Raw genomic sequence first — 20,477 nt, 5'->3', positions numbered from 1 at the left:
CAAAAACATACTTTGATGTAAAACTAAATTAACAATATTAAACACTCAGACATCTGGTCATAGAAGTATTAAGAGGTCCTATCTCCTCTCACCTGGCAAGTGTAAGTCAGGAGTAACCCTTTGAAGTCAATGGAGTTGCAGTGATGAAGAATGGAGTGACCTCACCCACATCAGACATATTGAGTATGATGATTTATTAGTTTATACTGCTGTGTCTATATCTTAATACAGAATGGGCTCAGTCCTGGAGTTGCATATGCATTCAGAAATACACGTACAACTCAGGTAGGAGATGCATGGCTATTTCTAAGGGAAAAATTGAGCTCCATATGTTCTAGGTGGGTTATTACAGAGAATCTTAACCTTTACATTTCCAGATGTCAGTGTTTAAAATGGGAACTTATTAATTATTAATTAATTTAATTAATTATTATTATCATGGACAATTTTACTTTTTATATAAAAAGTGCTTTGAATAGCACCGATTATCATTTCTACAAACCATGTAAATATTCCAGTTGTGCAGGAAGGAAAGAAAGTTCAATGTACTGGTGAATAGCACCCTAGTACGCAGCTACTGAAAAACAACTCTTTAGTTATAGTAGGTGACACAAGTCTACCAGATCACTATGATTTTGATCCATTGGCAAATTATCATGTGGGCAAAAAAAATCTGGGAAGAATCAAATCAATCAAAAAAAATTCTCCAGAGCACAGTATACAGCTTTAGGTATATAAAAAAAAGATGCATGACTCTAGGGACTAGCGATAAAAGTACACTTTAAATACATCCACTTGGCCAAAAAAGAGGGTGCGATTCTCTCTGTGTTCTGCTTGTTATCAGCCAGATCAGAGCAGTGATAATGGCAGTCCTTGGTGGAATTGAACATCTCAGCTTTCTAGTTAGGAGACTGGTCCCCTCTGACGACATCTATACATGGTTGAGGCCATAATGAGGGGTGAAAAGGATAAGTATTGGTCCCTGAAATATTGAGTATGGAGACCCCCAACACCTTTTCTGTATTTTCTTTAGGGATAAGGAGAGGGGTTATGTGTAAGGGCTGATGCTTGGATTCCTACCTTCCTCCTATTGCAAAAATAAATATAAAAACCAGCCATCTGCTGAAGTTAAAGGGGCACTGTCCCCTTAAAAGCTAGTCAAAAAGTAGTTAAAAAGTAGTTTCACACACTACACCTGCCTTTGAGGCTTCCTGGTGTTCTTTTGATTTTACAAGTCACTTTTCATATTTAAATATATATATTTCTCTGACCTTTGGTTGTCTAAAAGACTCACAAACAAGAGGGAAAACTGACTGACTATATGGGGGTGGGAATAGTAAATTGACTATACGCAAAGTGCTGTCAAATGTACAAAGTAAACAAACTGGAAAATATTCTTTTGTCTAATCTCAATTCTAATCACCTGAGGTGTTACTTGTAATAATATTAGGTGAAATTTCAGGCAGAATCAGGATTTTCAAGTCTATGATGTTTCCTTACGCTTGTTTAAAAACTAAAGCAAGCTGACTTCATAATTACCTGAAAAACCCTTTGAAGAAAAAAAAAGCCATAAAAAAGTACTAAGATTCTTCCTCTTCCTCCTGTTCTTCTTCTTCTTCCTCCTCCTCCTTGTTTGTAGAACAGGGGTACAAAAGCAATCACAGGAGAGTTTAAAGAAAAATGAGCAGTCCCTAAATTTGCAACTGTATCTATATTATGTATCTAGCAGATGTCACATTAATTAGTGTAAAAATCAAAAATAGCAGAGATACGTTTCATGCAAGTTTTCTTTTAAAAAAAAACCCATACACACAGTGCTCTAGTATTATGGTATTAACAGGCAAGCTTTGGGGTATAAAAATGCCTTTCACAGAACAGTTGGGGGAAAAGATACATCTAAGCTGTAAATAGATGCTAAAGATTAGATTTTGAATATACATGTATGCAAACATGATAAGCATCTGATGTTTTGGATGAGACCTTATTCTACAGCAATGAGAAAATCAACATGCATGCCCCATGAACTAAGCTACTGCAAAGCCTGAAGTCATTCAGAGCCAAATACTAAGCCCGTGTTTGCATTTCCAACATGTTCTTTGCTCTTTGAGATATAGCATGAATTTCATAAATGAACAATAAAACAAAAAAACCCTTTCTGACTAAGGAACATAAGCCAGCCAAAGAAGCCATTATCTGAAAGTTGCCATTTCCATACTACAGAGGAAACAGCCTATGAGTACGTCTACAATGTAATAAAAGACCCATGGCATGGGCACCACTGGCATGGGTTAGCTGACTTGAGCTCACAGGACTCGTGCTGGAGGGCTATAAAATTGCAGTGCAGACATTCAGTCTCAAGCTGGAGCCTGGGCTCCAAGACCACATGAGGAAGGAAGGCCTCTAAGCGTGGGATCCAGCCCAACCACAAATGTCTACACTGCAATTTTATAGTCCTGTGAGCCCAAGACAGCCAGCCTGAAACTCAGTTTCGTGGATTTTTTAATGACAGTGTAGAGTAGACAAACCCCCTGTTTGCTCTGTCTTCCTCTGCATAGCAAGTGAAGCTTTTAAAAGGCAGTTCTACTCTGAAAGTGACTAAAAATGGCTTTGTAATGTTTTGCACTTACTGTCCTTCAGTGATTTCTGGATCAAATCTGCTCCCTTTGCAAGTAAAACGTATTGCTAACTGCCACAAAGTCCACCCACATTGTGAAAAATTAAGGTGGGTTCTTTCAGGATTGTGCATAACTAACAATTAAATATTGAGCAACTAGACTTCAGTTAGAAGTTCTGATGATGATATGTGAGGCAGAATATAACCCAGTTCCCTGTCCCAGAACTATATTGACTCTGCAATGCTATAAAAAAAATTGCTTGAGTCAGCAAAGTTAATGGTTGTAACTAAATACACACCTGGGTGTGGAGCTCTTGAGTACAAAGATGCCAGTTTAACATAATTGCTTTAAAGAACTATTCCTGCAAAATCAAACTTTATAAAGCACTAAAATGATCTTTCCCTTAGATTAACCTAAGTGGAAAATGCTGATCCAAATGGAATTTCATGCGGCATCTTTGGAAGTATTTCCAGTCTATCCTTAAGAAGGATTTCTTTGGCCAGTGTTGTTGAGAACAATCCAAGAAGGCTCACAAACAACTCACATCTTTCCAGGTTTTGCATATTGGATTTGAAATTCAAATCCATTAAATTTACAACATCAAGTGTAGAGATAAGTTTTGTTTTTTTTTTAAAAAAAAAGCTCTGCATGACATCGCTGTGATGTATGAATGTTCAGTGAGATGCTGGAGCAGAACCTAGGGAGATGTCGAAAGAGCATCAACACAGCAATAAATGGATGCAGATTCCTTCCACCTTTTACAAGGGAGTCTCACTTCTCTCAAGTTTAGAGTTGGAAATTGTAGCGAAAGGGTTTTTACTCTTCTGAGGCACTGGCTGATAGAAGGAGTGAATAGAGAAAAGCTGGGGCATCCCTAGCTATGAGTAACTTGTAGGTCTACATGACACAACACTGACTATAGCCATGTATATATAATAAATCTATGACAGAACATAGTGATGTGGAGAGATTTAGGATGTATTGGCTATTTTCCAGTATGAATCAGCAATTAACTCCCAAGAGTAATTAACCTTACTGAGGATATTAGGGAAAGACTTAGAACATAAACCTGCAACCCTGGATAGGCTCTAAGAATCTTGGGCAGGGAAAAGTTGCCCTGTGTAGACAACAACACCTTAAATGGAAGGATGGTTTTTAGGGATTCAAGATATTTGTAAAGCATAATCAAGATCGTTTTAAATTAATGAGTTTCAAAGGAAACGAGTGTCTGGGAACCCACAGGAACTTTTATTAAAGAGCCTTTGAAGGAAAGGTTCTTTTCATTTAGTTTCTAATTATCAAGGTCAAAGGTCTGCTGCTCAACCAGTTAGATAAGGGCACTGAACAATAATTGTCCCTAACCAGACTTTAATATCAGTATTTCGAGTTTGGAAGTGGGTAGATGTCACAGAGATTTGTGAATTTTCTAACGTCTGTTGGAGTAGATGTGGATGAGTGAGCACTGCAGGCATGCACACACCATAATTGAAAACATAGTGTCTGAACATTCTACTGCACCTCTGTCCCTGGGTGTTCTTCCTCCTTTTCCTACACAAAAAGATACAGAAAAGATTTTTAAAAGGGCAGATCAAAGAAAAAATGTCAAAGGTCATGGAGGGAAAACATAGGTGAGACTAAAATCAATTTAAATTAAAGCAATTATGTGGAATTATGAGCTATATTTTGAGGTATTGTTCCCTTGGGGCTCACTCCCAAAGAACACTTACACTGTGGTTCTGCTCTGAAAAGTGACAACAAAATTATGATAATAGAGTCCAATATCTTTTGTCACTTAATGACTTCCAGTCAATTCTTCTCAGTTTACAAGCAAAGCACTGCTGTTTTTTCTCCTAATTGTCCACCCTGCAAAATCAAAGTAATTACTTGCTATGGGCATGTGTATAGTGAGTTCTGAGGGAAAAGTGAGGCAGTTTGCTTATGGCCTGAGGAATTACTGAGACATGGCAGGCACCTATGCTATAATACAATTTTTAAAACATGGTTCTAAAATAGTTTGGCCCCAACCCCACTGGCTGGCCAAACAGTGTTAGAAACTGATTCAACTGGGATATTGCAGCCTGAGCCTCAGACTGAGGTCTGATGTTAAAATTCAGCAAGACAAACAGTATATTACAGTAGTAGCTAGTGATTCTAGTCAGGATCAGGACCCTGTTTGGCTAGATGTTACACAAAACACATACAAAATCGCAGTCCTTGCCCCAAATACCTTATGATGCGAAAGGACAACAAACAGCTAAAAGGTAGGGAAGAATTACAACGTCCAAGCGAAATGGGCAGGGTGATGGTAAGCCTTCTTCATTTCATGCAAGGTGGGAAATGGGGATTAAAAAAGAGGTACCAGAAAAGAGAGGGAAAGGATGATGTTGAAGGACTGAGAGGAGAAAGAAGGAAAGAAAGAGAAGGTGGGAGACTAGAGAGGAGGGAGGCAACACTTGGCTCAGGCCACTGATTAGAGCAGCATTCATAGTCTACAGAAGTCAAAGTGTAACTGTTCCTTGTGACAAGCAGAAGACCAAGTATATGAGGTTGTTTCTACTGCAGCAGCTACCTAGGTGACTTTCATAGACAACCACAGCAGTTTTCCTTCCCCTGCTGTTCCTGGCCTCATGCATGAATTAGGGGTGGAGCTGCTGAGGCCCAGTGGCCCAGAGCATATGTTGACAGATCTAGTGGGGAGTGTGTGGTGAGGAAGGCTGTCAGACATGGCATGTATTGCTCCTAGTTCCTGAGGCTGCCACTGATGTGCATGAGGGGTTTTTCCAGGGCTTTGGGGCCTTTCATTGGCCTCATCAGCAGCTTAACCTCTTTGGCCTTGACCAACGTTTCTCAAATGCAGCCACCACGCGGCCACCAGGGGCTTTTCGTGAGGCCACGACAGCCTCCTGGGCGGTGATGGGAGGAGCAAAGCATCGGGCCCTCCCTCCTTGTTGCTCCTGGATGCGTCACCCTATACTGCCTCTGGAGAGAGGTGGGGCACAACACTGCAGGAGCAAGGTGAGTTCTTGACCCATGTTGCGGGGAGGGGAGCTTGGGTGGCAGGCTCCAGCAGTGGGACTTCAGGAGCCTGGCAGTGCGGGCCCAGGCTCCAGCCACGTGATGGCGGGAGCTGGCCCCAGTTGCCAACCCCTGGCCTGGGCTGCGCAGCAGCGAGTGCTGGCTAAAGCCACACAACAGCAGGAGCTGGCTCCTGGCTCCAGCCACACAGCTCCGGGCTCCGGCACCCAGCTCCGGGCTCTGACTGTGCAGCGGCAGGCACTGGCCCTGGACGTTGACCCACAGCTCCGGCTGTGCAGCAGTGGGCTCCAATCCCTGGCTCCGGTCATGCAGTTCCTGTCCCCAGCTCTGGGTTCTGGCTGCAGGCACTGAGCCCCAGCCCTGGCTGCATGGCAGCAGGCACCAGGCCCTGGCTCTGGCCACGCGACAGTGGGGCTCATCACCCACCCCCATCTCCTCTGGCCCCCGCTGCCTCCCACAGCCCTATATCCATCCCCTTCCCTCTCCCTCCCCCTCCCCCCGGACCCTGCTGCCTTCCTGGCTTCACATCCAGGGCCGGCTCTGGCTTTCTGGCCGCCCCAAGCAAAACAAAAAACAAAAATAACCGCGGCGGCCAGAACAGCAAAAAAAAAAAAAAAAACCCTGTGGTGCGGCCGGAGCCAGGGTGCAGGGGGACTCCCTGCCCTGCAGATGTGCCCTGGCTAGCAGGGGGAGGGAGAGGGAGCGGGGGGAGAGAGAGAAGGGGGGCAGCCAGGGCTTCAGCAGGGCACTGCCACACAGCTCCTCCCACCGTGCCCACTGCCGGGAAGGCTCTGCACCACTCCGGTTGGCTGGGAGGGAAGGACATGGGCTGCCCTGCCAGGCTTCCTGCAGGGTGCTCCCGTCCTCCACGTCGCTGCCCCCTACAGGGCGGCCGGAGCGGAACAACAACAACAACAACGACAACAAAGCGGCTGTGCCGCCCTAGGATTGGGCAGAATGCCGCCTCCTACAAGCTGCCGCTCCAAGCACCAGCTTGCTCGGCTGGTGCCTGGAGCTGGCCCTGCTCACATCCATCCCCCCCATTGCCCCAACCACTGCTGCCTCCCCCGGCTCAGCACCCATCCCGTCATCGCCTCTGGCCCCTGCTGCCTCCCTCTCCGCCTCCTCCACCCTCAATCCGGGGCTTAATGGGTCCTGGGGCTTGCTGAGAAAAGTGGTATTTACAAACATGTAAGTATCACTTGTCACAGCACACTTACTAGCTATCTGTATGTAAGCAGAGTCAGGATGAGCTCTACCCTGACATCCGGTGGTGAATTATGGCAAGTGTGGAAAAGAACTTCAGGGGCTGATCTTGTTTGCATAGGCACACCCACCCCACCTAGCATGAGCCCACAGCAGCCCAAAATGGTCACTTTGGCTGCTGTGGGATCCCCAGTTTCTCTGTTATTGGGGCAGGAGGAATAAAGTGTTGTTACCCTGATTATGTGAATCAAGTACAATGAAACTGTTTTCTGACAGAGGGTCTAACCAACACCTAAGTAGCACTCGCTAGACAAGGGACATGGGTTCCAAAACCCAGTGAATTCAGAGAGGCTGGGGATAGGTATTTGTACTTGATGGTATGCTCATTGCCTCTAAGGACCTGAAACATCAATTGCACCACTTTCTCTCTTTACTGTTGAATAGCAGAGCTAATTTTGATTCTATTAAGAATCTAGTTACAGACTGCTATGCTGAATTCACTTTGGGCCAATGGTGCACCAGTACTGGGGCTCCCCTACTATGAGCTGAAATCAGTGAGTGCTGTGTTAACTAGTGGGGGAGCCTGAAGATTTATTACTAAGCAGCTGGCAGAGCAGTTTGTGGGAGGGTTGGCATGGCCCATGGGACGGCCAGTGGAGCTGAGCAGTTTGTGGGACGGCTGGAGTGGCTCACGGGACAGCTGGAGGAGCAGAGTGGAGCGGCTGGTGGAGTGGAGCGGCTCATGGCGAAGGCTGCAGCAGAACCCCATGGAGAGGCAGGGCAGTCAGCCTTGGACCACGTAAGGTGCCCCTTAATACCCTGTGTGCCCCCCCCCCCATTTCCACCCAGGCTGGGTTGGGGGGGTAAGACTCTGCAGATAAACTTTTGAAGTCTGGGGCTGCACTGACCAAGGACAGAGACTTTTGGGTGATTCTTGGGTTGATGGACTCAAGAGACTTTTGGGATTTTGGACTTTTGGGGATGGGTCTTTTGCTCATGGTTTGTGTTATGAATCCTGTTTGTGGTGTTTTCCCAATTTAATGCTGATGTCATTTACCTCATGTTATTAAACATTTTCTGCTACACTCAGACGCCGTGCTTGTGAGAGGGGAAGTATTGCCTCTTAGAGGCACCCAGGGGGTGGTATGTAATTGTCCCAGGTTGCTGGGTGGGGGCTTGAGACGGTTTTGCATTGTGTTATTGAAACGGAACCCCTAGATACTGAACCCAACCCTTGTTGCTGCCAACTCAGATGGGCAGAAGGGTTACATGTGAAAAGTGATACCTGTATGTTTGTTAATATCACTTATCACTTTTCATAGCCTCCCAGGTACCTACTAAGTGTGCTCTGATGTTAACAAAGATACAAATATTCATAGTAAGCCCCAGCACGCATGAAGCCCTGGATTGAGGGGGAGAGCGGGAGGCAGCATTATTTTTGTTATTAAGTCTGCCAAAAAAACCTAAAACTATACATTACAATTATTTGGATGTGAATGTGTGCATATTTAATTGTTTTTCCTAAAGTTAATTAAGTAGTTTAGGGGAAAAGTGTCAGTGCGGCCACCAGTGAGAGTTGGTGGCCGCACTTTGAGGCCACCAAAAATTTGTTGTGAGAACCCCTGGCCTTGGCTACTTGGAGTGGAGCTTTTGAGCCCCAGTATCCTGGAGCAGCTCCCAGCAGGGATTGGGTGGCAAGAGCTGTCAGACCCTACCTTTACCACCATTTGTGGCTAGTTCCTGTTTCTGCTGTTGCGGCTTTTGTTGTGGAAAGGCCTTCCAGAACCTGGGCTCTTCCATACAACTCCTTAATTGAGACAGAGCCACAGCTTATTGTATCAGCTGTCAAATGTTTCTTGGCACAGATCAAGCTATCTTTAACTAGCCAGGATTCCATTCCAATTTTTCTATGACATAATCACCAGCACAATTCAACAGGCTGGAGTATACTCTGCACTGATCTTTCCTTTCTAAATTGTATGAAACAAAATAGTGAATAGAGCCAAAATGTCAATTCAAGGTTCAAAACTTTGTGTTAATTTAGGCATGAAATATAAAACGACAGCGCTGTAACTGTCTTATTTTGGTTTGAATGAGCAGAAGTTAGTCAACATGGTAAACTGAAACTCCAACGGGGACCTGACTATCGTTCAGAAGATGCAACCACATGGTTGTAAATTACAGTGGGCACTGATGGAAAGGTCACCCTTTCAGAACACGAGACACACTGATGGCTTCTAAATTAACTGTAACCAATCAGGAAAAAACCTGGGTATGGACAGCTCAGAGAAAACCTCTGCGCAACGGCCAGATATGGTCAAATAAGCAAACAAGATGGGTTAGGCTGTAGAATAAATAGAGAATAAAACTGAAACTAGTGTAATGCTATTACATACATTGAAGCTACATGCTCACCTTAAAGACTGACATCTACCTATCTTATGTACTTATATAGCCTTCATTACCATAGTACCTGAGTATCTGACAATCTTTAACATATTTATCCACACACCATCCCTGTAATGTAGGGAAGTTCTATTGTCCTCTCCTTACAGATAAGGAACCATACAGAATCTAAATGATTTGTCCAATTTTGTATAGGAAGTCCATGGCAGAGCAGGAAATTTAACCTAGATCTCCTGAGTCCTGGAATGGCACCCTAACTGCTACACCACCCTTCCTTTCTTCAGTTTTGGTTGCCCTCCCTTACAAAGAATATAGCAGAAATAGAAATTGTGACCTTCTAGGAGCTAGCAGAAGTTCGTGAGTTTAATGGGATTTGGAGTACTGTATGACAGTTGTTGGGGAAATTTTTTTCCTTTATTTTGTACCTCCTCAAGGAACATTTGAACATTGCTGGAGTGGGTGAATTCTGCTCTATGAGATAACTCATAAGAAAAATCAGGTTATACCATAACCATAAAAAGATCACTTTAAACACATTATTTCCCCCCAATACCCAGCTGTTATACTGGCCAAAAGAAAATGTTTTCCACCTGGGACTCAAACATATCCTGTAAGAAATAAAGACCAGCAAGTTGTTAGTTGTATAGAAATGGCATTGCATTATGTCATTACAAAGCCTCTCATACACAGCTGCTTGATACATTTTAAGACTTCAACAACTTGTTCCAGCATTCTGTTCTCATTTGAAAAACATTAGACTAGAATGCCAGCCTGAACAGCAAGTAACCCAATACAGCCAAGGGATGTTCTCCAGCCTTACCCAGGGCTTCCCCCAAGGTTTGAGGAAAGAGGTATTAAATGGCCACCATGTGCAGGCTGAAAGTGAGCAAAGCTTGGAAAATGAACAGATGCAACTTAAGGATGAAATTCAGCCCTGTGCTGAGAGCTGGCACAAGGACTAGGCACCACTTAAGTCCCACTGAAGCCCTATTTTGAGGGTTTAAATGAAACTTTAATGGATGCCTGACCCTTATGCATGGAGGTGCATCTGATCCTTAATGATTTAGAATAAGTGACGAGTGGGAAGAGGCTTTCAGAGACAGGTACATCCTTTGGGAAAACCCTGCAACCAAAGGGAAAAAGCTTCTGTCTTCATCTTTAGGGTCTGTTGCTGGCAAAGAGGTGAAACGTCTGTGACTCCCATTCAAAGAGGACAAGCTCCGTTCAGCATAGTGTTTCTACCACCTTCTAAGCCACACAAGCTACAGAAGAGTCTGGGTATTGACGCAGCAGCAAGTCCACCTGTTCAGAAGAAAGGTCAACCTGCAGCAGAAAGACATGCCCCAACCAAACAACTACAGTCATGCAGTGTAGTGGAGGAGAAAGGAGGTCATGAGGAAAATCCCTGTCTCCATACACATGGGCAGTCTGTGCCACTCACTCAGGGGAACTGGACCAGGCCAGTAACTTGAAACATCTAACCACAAACATACATAACCATCTCCACCATTTTGGGCCGGTAGCATATTAACAGACAGCACTCCCACTGGCTGTTGCTGTACCAGACCACTGAAGGATAGCTGTATATTTCCCAGCACATTTCTATCCACTGGTACCTTTCTGAAGTTGGCAAATTAGAGCAAGACCTGACTGGTGTCTTTTACAAATATTATTCCATTGGGCTTTGCTGGAACTCAAATGGTTTCTTCCGGGAATTGTTTACATTGCCGGATATGTCCTTCACATGGATTTGTGTGGGGGCGATCATGCCCCACCACCTCACATTGTGATACAGGCAGGAAAGAACAACAGAAGTGCTCTCCCAGTTCATCTCTGTGCTTTGTGCCCTGGTATCTGACACAATGAGCAGCTGGCCAGCGGATGCTGCATGAGGCAAACCCCTTATTTATTTTTTGCATTAGACAATGCTACTGAATGTTTTACTCTCTTCTGTGGTCTGTTTTCCATCTCAAACATCAGTTTCTTTCTCTCATCTTTCTTCCCTATGATGGCATTGACTGGGAGAGGACCAGATGATGCCCACTCCTTTCCTCCCTGTCATATATGTGGCAGTGGTCCCCAAACAGCATCTGTTGGTCAGTCAAGAGAGAAACACCATCCAATGGTGCATCACTGTAAGTTTAAGGCTAAGCATTTATTGTGGAGAGCGAGCAACTTTGCCAAGGAAGCGTGTCTGCAATTTCAGTGTCATTAATGGTGATGTAGCTTTTTCTGTATGTCTCCTTTAGGAGGTCTCAGGTGACAGAGGACTCTCATATATTAATGATATGATAGACTGTAAAGAAATTAGAAGTGATGGAATGCATAAGACAGAGTCTGTTTTTAATGAAATAAATACTACTGGGAATTGTGTGATTATGGGAGACTTTAACTTCCCAGATACAGATTAGAGGATACGTACTACTAACAAGAGTAGGGCCCAGATTTTCCTGGATGTGATAGCTGACAGATTTCTTCATCAAATAGTTGCTGAACCAATAAGAGGGGATGCCATTTTAGATTTGGTATTGGTGAGGAGTGAAAACCTCATAGAAGAACTGGCTGTAGGGGACAACCTTGGCTCAAGTGATCAGGAGCTAATTCAGTTTCAGCTAAATGGAAGGATAAACAAAAATTGATCTGCAACTAGGGTCCTTGATTTCGAAACAGTTAGCTTTAATAAATTAAAGCAATTAGTGAGGGAAGTGGACTGGATCAAAGAACTCAAGGATCTGAATGTGGAGGAGGCTTGGAATTAGTTTCTGCCACTTTGACTTAAAGTATCTGATACCTGCATCCCAAGCCCGGGGGAAAAAATCATAGGGAAGGGTTGCAGACCAAACTGGATAAGCAAGCATCTCAAACTGGTGATTCAGAGAAAGCAGAAAGCCAACAAGGAATGAAAGATGGGAGGGATCAGCAAGGAAAGCTGCTGCTTGTCAGAAAGCGCTGGGATAAAGTGAGAACTGCCCAAAGCCAAGCAGAGTGGGACCTTGCAAAGGGAATTAAAACCAATAGTAAAACATTCTAAGCCATACAAATAAGAAGAAAACTAGGAAAGAAGGAGTGGAACTGCTAAGCACTGATGATGGGGTGGAGATTAAAGATTAACTAGGCACGGCCCAACACCTAAACAAATACTTTGCCTCAGTTTTTAATGAGGCTAATGAAGAGCATAGGGCCAATGGCAGGGTGGCTAATGGGAACGAGGATATGGAGGTAGAAATTAGAGGTGGAAGTCAAACTCAAACAGTTTAGCGGGACTAAATCGGGGGGGGGGGGGGGGGGGCAGGTAATCTCCATCCAAGAATACTAAAGGAATTAGCACATGCAATTGCAAGCCCAATAGCTATGATTTTTAATGAATCTGTAAACTCGGGGGTCGTACCCTAAGACTGGAGAATGGCTAATATAGTTCCTATTTTTAAGAAAGGGAAAAAATGTGATCCAGGAAACTACAGGCCTGTTAGTTTGACCTCAATTGTATGCAAGGTCTTGGAACAAATTTTGAAAGAAAAGTAGGTAAGGACATAAAGGTGAATGGTAATTGGGATAAAATACAACATGGTTTATAAAAGGTAGATCATTCCAGACCAACCTGATCTCCTTCTTTGAGAAGATAACTGATTTTCTAGACAAAGGAAATGCAGTAGATCTAATCTACCTGGATTTCAGGAAGGCATTTGATACAGTTCCACATGGGATATTATTAGTTAAATTAGAGAAGATGGGGATTAATATGAGAACTAAAAGGTGGATAAAGGACCGGTTACAGGGGGGACTACAACAGATCATACTGAAAGGTGAATTGTCAGGCTGGAAGGAGGTTATTAGTGGAGTTCCCCAGAGATCAGACTTGGGACCAATCTTATGTAACATTTTTATCACTGATCCTGGCACAAAAAGTGGGAGTGTGCTAATAAAAGGTGCAGATGACACAAAGTTGGGAGGTATTGCCAATACAGAAGATGACCAGAATATCATACAAGAAGATCTGGATGACCTTTTAAACTGGAGTAATAGAAATAGGATGAAATTTAATAGTGCAAAGTGCAAGATCATGCACTTAGGGACTAACAACAAGAATTAGGTGTCCCTAACCTCTGTTTGCCAGAAGCTGGGAATGAGTGACAGGGGATGGATCACTTGATGATTACCTATTCTGTTCATTCCCTCTGGGGCACCTGGCACTGGCCCCTGTTGGAAGACAAGATACTGGGCTAGATGGACCTTTGGTCTGACCCAGTAGGGCTATTCTTATGTTCTTACGTAATTTTTGCTATAAGCTGGGGACTTATCAGTTGAAAGCAACAGAGGAGGAGAAAGACCTGGGTAATTGGTTGAACACAGGATGACTATGAGCCATCAGTTGGATGCGGTCATGAAAAAGGCTAATGCAGTCCTAGGATGCATCAGTTGAGATATTTCCAGTCGAAACAGGGAAGTGTTAATACCATTATACAAGGCACTGGTGAGACCTCATCTGGAATACTACGTGCAATGCTGGTCTGCATGATTAAGAAAGATTAATTCAAACTGGAACAAGTGCAGAGAAGGGCTACTAGGATGATCCGAGGAATGGAAAACCTACCTTATGAGAGGAGACTCAAAGAACTTGGCTTGTTTAGCTTAACCAAAAGAAGGCTGAGGGGAGATATGACTGCTCCCTATAAATACATCAAAGGGATAAATACCAAGGAGGGAGAGGAGCTATTTAAGTTAAGCGCCAGTGTGGACACAAGAACATATGGATATAAACTGGCCATCAACAAGTTTAGGCTTGAAATTAGGCGAAGGTTTCTAACAAAGGTGTGAAGTTCTGGAACAGCCTCCCAAGGGGAGCACTGGACTCTCTCCAATCTATCCACATCCTTTCTGTAGTGGGGGGTCCAAAACTGGATGCAATACTCCAGATGTGGACTCACCAGTGCCGAATAGAGGGGAATAATCACTTCCTTTGATCTGCTGGCAGTGCTCCTACTAATGCAGCCCAATATGCCATTAGCCTTCTTGGCAACAAGGGCACACTGCTGACTCATATCCAGCTTCTCATCCACTGTAATCCCCAGGTCCTTTTCTGCAGAACTGCTGCTTAGCCAGTTGGTCCCCCTTCTGTAGAGGTGCATGGGATTCTTCAGTCCTAAGTGCAGGACTCTGCACTTGTCCTTGTTGAACCTCATCAGATTTCTTTTGGCCCAGTCCTCCAATTTGTCTAGGTCACTCTGGATCCTATCCCTGCCCTCCAGCATATCTACATCTCCCCCCAGCTTAGTGTTATCTGCGAACTTGCTGAGGGTGCAATCCATCCCATCATCCTCATCATTAATAAAGATTTTGAACAAAACCGGTCCCAGGACCAACCCCTGGGGCACTCCGCTTGATACCGGCTGCCAACTAGACATTGAGCTGTTGATCACTACCCGTTGAGCCCAACAATCTAGCCAGCTTTCTATCCACCTTATAGTCCATTCATCCAATACATACTTTTTTAACTTGCTGGCAAGAATACTGTGGGAGACCGTATCAAAAGCTTTGCTAAAGTTAAGATATATCATGTCCACTGCTTTCCCCATATCCACAGAGCCAGTTATCTCATCATAGAAGTCAATCAGGTTGGTCAGGCATGACTTGCCCTTGGTGAATCCATGTTGACTGTTCCTGATCACATTCCTCTCCTCTAAGTGCTTCAAAATGTTTTCCTGGTTTCCAAAATGGTATGATGGGCCTGCCTATGATGGCATGTGGCCTATCGGTGACTGGCAATGGCAAAAATCCAGAGCAGCTGGTGATGGGACACTAGACGGGGAGGGTTCTGAATTACTACAGAAAATTCTTTCCCAGGTGTCTGGCTGGTGGGTGTCCACATGCTCAGTGTCTAACTGATCGCCATATTTGGGGTCAGGAAAGAATTTTTCCCCAGGTCAGATTGGCTGAGTCCCTGGGGGGGTTTCGTCTTCCTCTGGAGCATGGGGCATAGGTCACTTGCAGGTTTAAACTGGTGTAAATGGTGAATTCTCTGTAACCTGAAGTCTTTAAATCATGCTTTGAGAACTTCATTACTCAGCCAGAGGTTAGGAGTCTATTACAGGAGTGAGTAATTTCTATTACAAGAGAAGTAGCCTGCAATGTGCAAGAGGTCAGACAATCATCATGATGGTCCCTTCTGACCTTAAAGTCTGAGAATCAATAAGGCTTGAACCAAGGCAATGCACTCGCAGTGGTACTGGCAATGCTTGTGCAACATTAGGAGCACTTTTGTATGGGGATAACAGGGTTTTACAAGCACCTCCGGTGCCTGAACCATTGATGGCAACAACTTTTCTCTCTAGTATAGACAGTGATTGAGCTTCTAGTTTCCTGATTATTTCTCATACTAGAGTTTAGTTGTAGGTGAGCTTAAAAAATGTGCATGTTTATAAGTGGCGGGGGAAGCTGTTAACTAAAGGACAGCTATTGTTAGTCAAGGCCCAGAGCAAAGCTCACCCGTATTTACATATGTTTCCCATGATTTTTGTGAACTTGAAGAAGAATGCACACAAACGACACTTATGGCCATTTTTAGATCAACATATAGCCAGCACCACCCTGAGATTCATGCTGAGGAATTTAAAGATTTATATGGAGATGTCTGAATTTAATGAATTTAGCCCAGATGTGGATTAAACTCCCGGAGAAGAAAAGAGAAAATTACCTGTTGCTCTTCTGATGGCAGTTCAATAGAATTAGCGACTGCATCTACATTGTCTTCTGTGCGTGCCTCATTTTCTTCAGTTACTTCAGACTTTTCAGTCTCCTGACAACAAAGGGAAAGCACAGCAGAGAGAACATCAGGCACTTACAGAGGGGGTAAGAAAGACAATAGATGTACAAAACTGATTGCTTATGTGCTCTCTCAGAAACTCACTGTTCAAAGCCACCAAGTAACCACTATATAGTTGCCCTCATATATTCAGACATTGGGCTATCTGACTTATTTCTTTCCAGGGAAATGAACAAGCAGCTAGTACAGAGTTCTTCATTTTTAGTGCTGACGCAAGTTTATGTGAGCTGTGCAAGATCACACTCATCCATACATAAACCGTGGGTGCATCAGTGTACTCACTCCCTTTAAGACAAAAGGAGCCTCTTTTTTAAGTATGTGAATAGGCCCTAAGGAATTATTTGTCTGTTCCTTTAAAAAAAAAAAAAACTCATCTCTAGCTCTGCTGTTAGGGGAAAGGACCACAAGCCTTGTGAATTCAATAGAACTATTCAATTCTTAAAGTTAAGCATGTTGTTTAAAGGTTTTGTTGGACTGGGACTCGGGGGGGAATAGAACATGCTGGATGATTGGAATGGGTGAAAGTGGACTTCTGAGGGTGAACAAAATACTCAGTTATTACTTCCACAACTTTGTGCTCTTCACCCGAAACTTCACCGTTTGGAAGGTTTGATGTCTCTTCAGCAGTTTTTGCCTCCTGAATCAGGGAAAATGAACAATATATGAGAACCTGAATAAATCTACAGAACAAAGTTGGAGAAAGGGCAAGCAGGTGCTAAGAAAAATAATGTTTAAAGATGTCTACCAGCATGACACATTTTGGCAACTGACTCAGTACCTCTTTATACTGATAGTATTATTATTAAAAGGGCATTCCAAGAGCCATTTGTTGCTTACTGTGCCCTTTACACTTCTGGCTTTTGGCCATGCAAACTAACAAAGGAATTCTAGAATAAAAATGGTGCTCTTAACCTTAAAAAAGGAATTCTACTATTACAAGACGTTTTATAAATTTGTTGAAATTCTCTTGCAAAATATTGCATTTATCATTTTGCTTATGCGAATGACAGTTTTCTTTAGGGACACTTTTTTGTAGTGACTCATAAAATTAAAAGACATAGCTCTTATTGAGCATAGACTTTAAGAAAAAAAAAACTTTTTGCCTTTAGATTTCTTATGCCCCTTTCCTCACTGGCATTAATGGCTTTTTATAAATATTTAAAACAAGAAACGAGGATAAAATATCCATAAAAATATACCACCATACAAACTATCCCAGGCTAACAGGACACTTACCCAAAATACAAGCTTAAAGGAGTGGTTAGGAGAATTAGACTGATAGTAATATTTTACCACCAAATACATACACACACACCTTCACTGAGATGCTCACATCTACTACCAAGGGCAGAATTTAGTTTTGTATGATGTGTGAGAGAAACTGACTCAAAAACATATGAATGATGACTATAGGAAGTCATACTGAAATAAAGCTATTTGAACCTATTCATGAATCTACCATTTCAAAGCACCTCAAATAGTTTTTGTTCATTTAAAATCAAGCAACATTTCTGCAAACTGATTGATCTTTTTCTTGTCAATAAAACACATCTATCAGTAGACTATACAGCTACCTTAAGAGTGCACATTTTCTCTTTTTCAATTTCACATTCAGAGATGCTTTAAAGGGAGAATTCTCTATTTACTAAAGTATATATGGGACTAAACCTCAAAATCAGCACAGCAAAAACAAAAAGGATTTAGAGATGAGTAACACATACGCGTCCAGATTCTCATCTGCTGTAAATCAGCATCGCTCCATTGAATTCCTAGAATAACTGCAGAAAGGAATAGTCTAGCGGAGAGCTGTCTGCTTTCTGGAGTTCTGGGAGATGTAAGCTATAATCTATTTTTGCTAAATAGCAGTAGACAAGGATAACCCATTATCTCCCCACAACAAATAACCCACTGTCAGCATTCAAACCTGGCTAATTACTCCGAAGCCATGATGGTACAATACACTGCTTGCTAACTTAAATTAACTTAAGTAACAGTCTTCTCCTGTAACATTTGAGAAAAAGAACAAGGGATCAATCACACTATACTTCTGAACACACAGAGCCGTTGTTTTAAATTTGTCTCAAAATAAACATTCCCAGAAACAATCTCTTGACTTCTTTGAAAAATGGGTTCCCTTTATAAAAACAGTAGCTTGGATATGCAAGAAATAGAAATATTTTCAAAACCAGGAGCATACTGGGGGTTAAATCTGTAAAAAAGCTGTCAGCTAATCTGTACCCACTACAGATTAATCTACCAGTTAGGCATTACATTGTGAGTGCTTTTCTGATGGATGGTTCCTTTTTCTTTACTTTATCTCACCTAATTATTTCATAAGAACCCATCTAGGTTTGAGGGGCTGGAGGGGGGGTTGGTTGTTTTTAAGCTTGCTCAGCACCACATGATTATCTTTCCATGCGCATTAACAAAGACTGATAAAGAATGTTGAAAACAGAAATGCCACTCCCACCTTCGCCAAATTCAGCCAGACTTCTTACATAGCCATTCAGTCTCACATTCCGTACAAGTATGGAAGGGGAAGGGGCAGCAGGAAGATCTCTCTCCAGCCTTACCTCACCTCCCTGGTGATACCAGAGACTGAGGTATGTGAGCCTAAATCACTAGGGTTACAACCTTTATTGGGCATGGCTCAGATTCATATGCCTAAGCCCCACCATCTACACTGGGGGCCTGATCCAAAGCCCATTGAAGTTAGTGGAAAATCTTCCACTGACTTGTATGACCTTTGGATCAGGCCCTAAAAGCACAGCCATCCCCTGCATTCAGACCTGAAATGATACACTCTTTTTTGTTTGGAAGTTAGGATTAAAATAGACCAGGTTTAAGATCAGGTGTTCCTTCAGCGCACATAAATAGATTAAAGAGCTTATAAACACACAAACTCCTTCTCTCCAGAGGGGTATAAAATTGTATTACTCATCCATGTTAAATGATACCGTAGGAGATGTAATAACGGTTTTGGAAGACTAGACGTGTAGTGGCAGATTGAATTATACCTGGTATAAATCAATAAGTAATCTGGCTCTTTGCAATGTCATGTAAGTTTGGGGCTAACAAACCCATTGGAAATGATAATATGCTCAGCACTTAGAAAAAAACATCAAGTGCTTTGCCCTGACCCTGCAAACACTTATGCAAATACTTAATGGTAAGCACAAGTGTGATCTCATTGAGTTCAGCAGAACTCCTTGTGTACTTAAAGGTAAGCACACATTTAAATGCTTTGCTGGATAAGGGCCTACAAGTGCTGTAAAAACATGTATCAATATTATTATTAATTCTTTGTATTGTAGTAGCACCTGGGGACCCCAATCACGGAGCAGGGCCCCACTGTGCTAGGCGCTGTACAAACAGTACAAAAAGACTGTCCCTGCCCCAAGCTTACAATCTACATGTAAAATGAGAGACAACTGGTGGATACCACAGATAGGCAGGGCTCGTCAGACAATACTGATCAGCGTGAAAAGCAGCATACCAGCTTCATGCTAATTGTCCTAAAGCCTCAGTGAGGAGAGATACTGTGAGGTAGAAGCACACTAACTGACTTATTGACTTCATAAATTTTCCATGTTATGATTTTAAAAAATGATCTCTGTGTACTAGTAAGTTCCTGAGACAAGAAGAGATTTACTGGGAAATATTGTTTAAAGAACTGCCATTACCACCACCACCCTTCTAAATTCACCATGCATCTCCAAATTCATACCACTGGCCATCGGTTTCACCATACTCCCATTATATTTCACACGAGGGTTGAATTGACAGCCAGGTGAAAGAAAAGCAGCAACAGCACAATGAGGTCATTTATATGACAAGCTATAACCACTCTGGCCTCCAGTGAAGATGCTGAGAAATACTCAGCAATAAGCGCTAAAAGTAGGTGTTTGTCCTGATCTATAGATCTCTCTCAAATTCAGATGCAGATTTTAAATGGTGCTAGATCTAAAGATAGTTCCATGTTTTCATTTTTTTTTAAGTGCTGTAAGGCATTCAGACTAACACGGCTATCCCTCTGATACTCTATAGAATCATAGAATATCAGGGTTGGAAGGGACCTCAAGAGGTCATCTAGTCCAAACCCCTGCTCAAAGCAGGACCAAGACCAACTAAATCATCCCAGCCAGGGCTCTGTCAAGCCTGACCTTAAAAATCTCTAAGGAAGGAGATTCCACCACCTCCCTAGGTAACCCATTCCAGTGCTTCACCACTCTCCTAGTGAAAACGTTTTTCCTAATATCCAACCTAAACCTCCCCCACTGCAACTTGAGACCATTACTCCTTGTTCTGTCAGCAACTCCATCTCCAGATCTGAAAGCTAGCACCTTGGTACAGCAGATAAATCAGTAGAAACCATTCTTGCTTGTTACTAATAG

At 42.9% G+C, this 20,477-nt stretch overlaps 1 protein-coding gene across 5 annotated transcripts in view; it reads right to left on the bottom strand.

Moving 5' to 3' along the window:
* SH3BGR (SH3 domain binding glutamate rich protein) overlaps positions 1 to 20,477 on the bottom strand; it is a 49,146-nt gene that overhangs the window by 1,232 nt on the left and 27,437 nt on the right. For 2 of the 5 annotated variants that reach the window (XM_065590762.1, XM_065590752.1), the window contains exons 4-7: positions 16,646 to 16,720; positions 15,955 to 16,056; positions 4,134 to 4,163; positions 1,540 to 1,628 (exon numbers count right to left, since the gene is read on the bottom strand). In XM_065590762.1, the coding sequence (XP_065446834.1) occupies positions 1,581 to 1,628; positions 4,134 to 4,163; positions 15,955 to 16,056; positions 16,646 to 16,720 (255 nt within the window). In that variant the 3' untranslated portion in view covers positions 1,540 to 1,580. Of the gene's footprint in view, positions 1 to 1,539; positions 1,629 to 4,133; positions 4,164 to 10,416; positions 10,566 to 15,954; positions 16,057 to 16,645; positions 16,721 to 20,477 lie in introns of those variants that run through there. The other 3 variants (XM_065590748.1, XM_065590775.1, XM_065590768.1) reach the window with 3 other exon arrangements.

The sequence above is a fragment of the Chrysemys picta genome, chromosome 1 (genome assembly GCF_011386835.1).
Source record: "Chrysemys picta bellii isolate R12L10 chromosome 1, ASM1138683v2, whole genome shotgun sequence".
Lineage (NCBI taxonomy): Eukaryota > Metazoa > Chordata > Testudines > Emydidae > Chrysemys > Chrysemys picta.
Note: the sequence above shows the minus strand (reverse complement) of the source record. Positions and strands in the feature narration are given on the sequence as shown.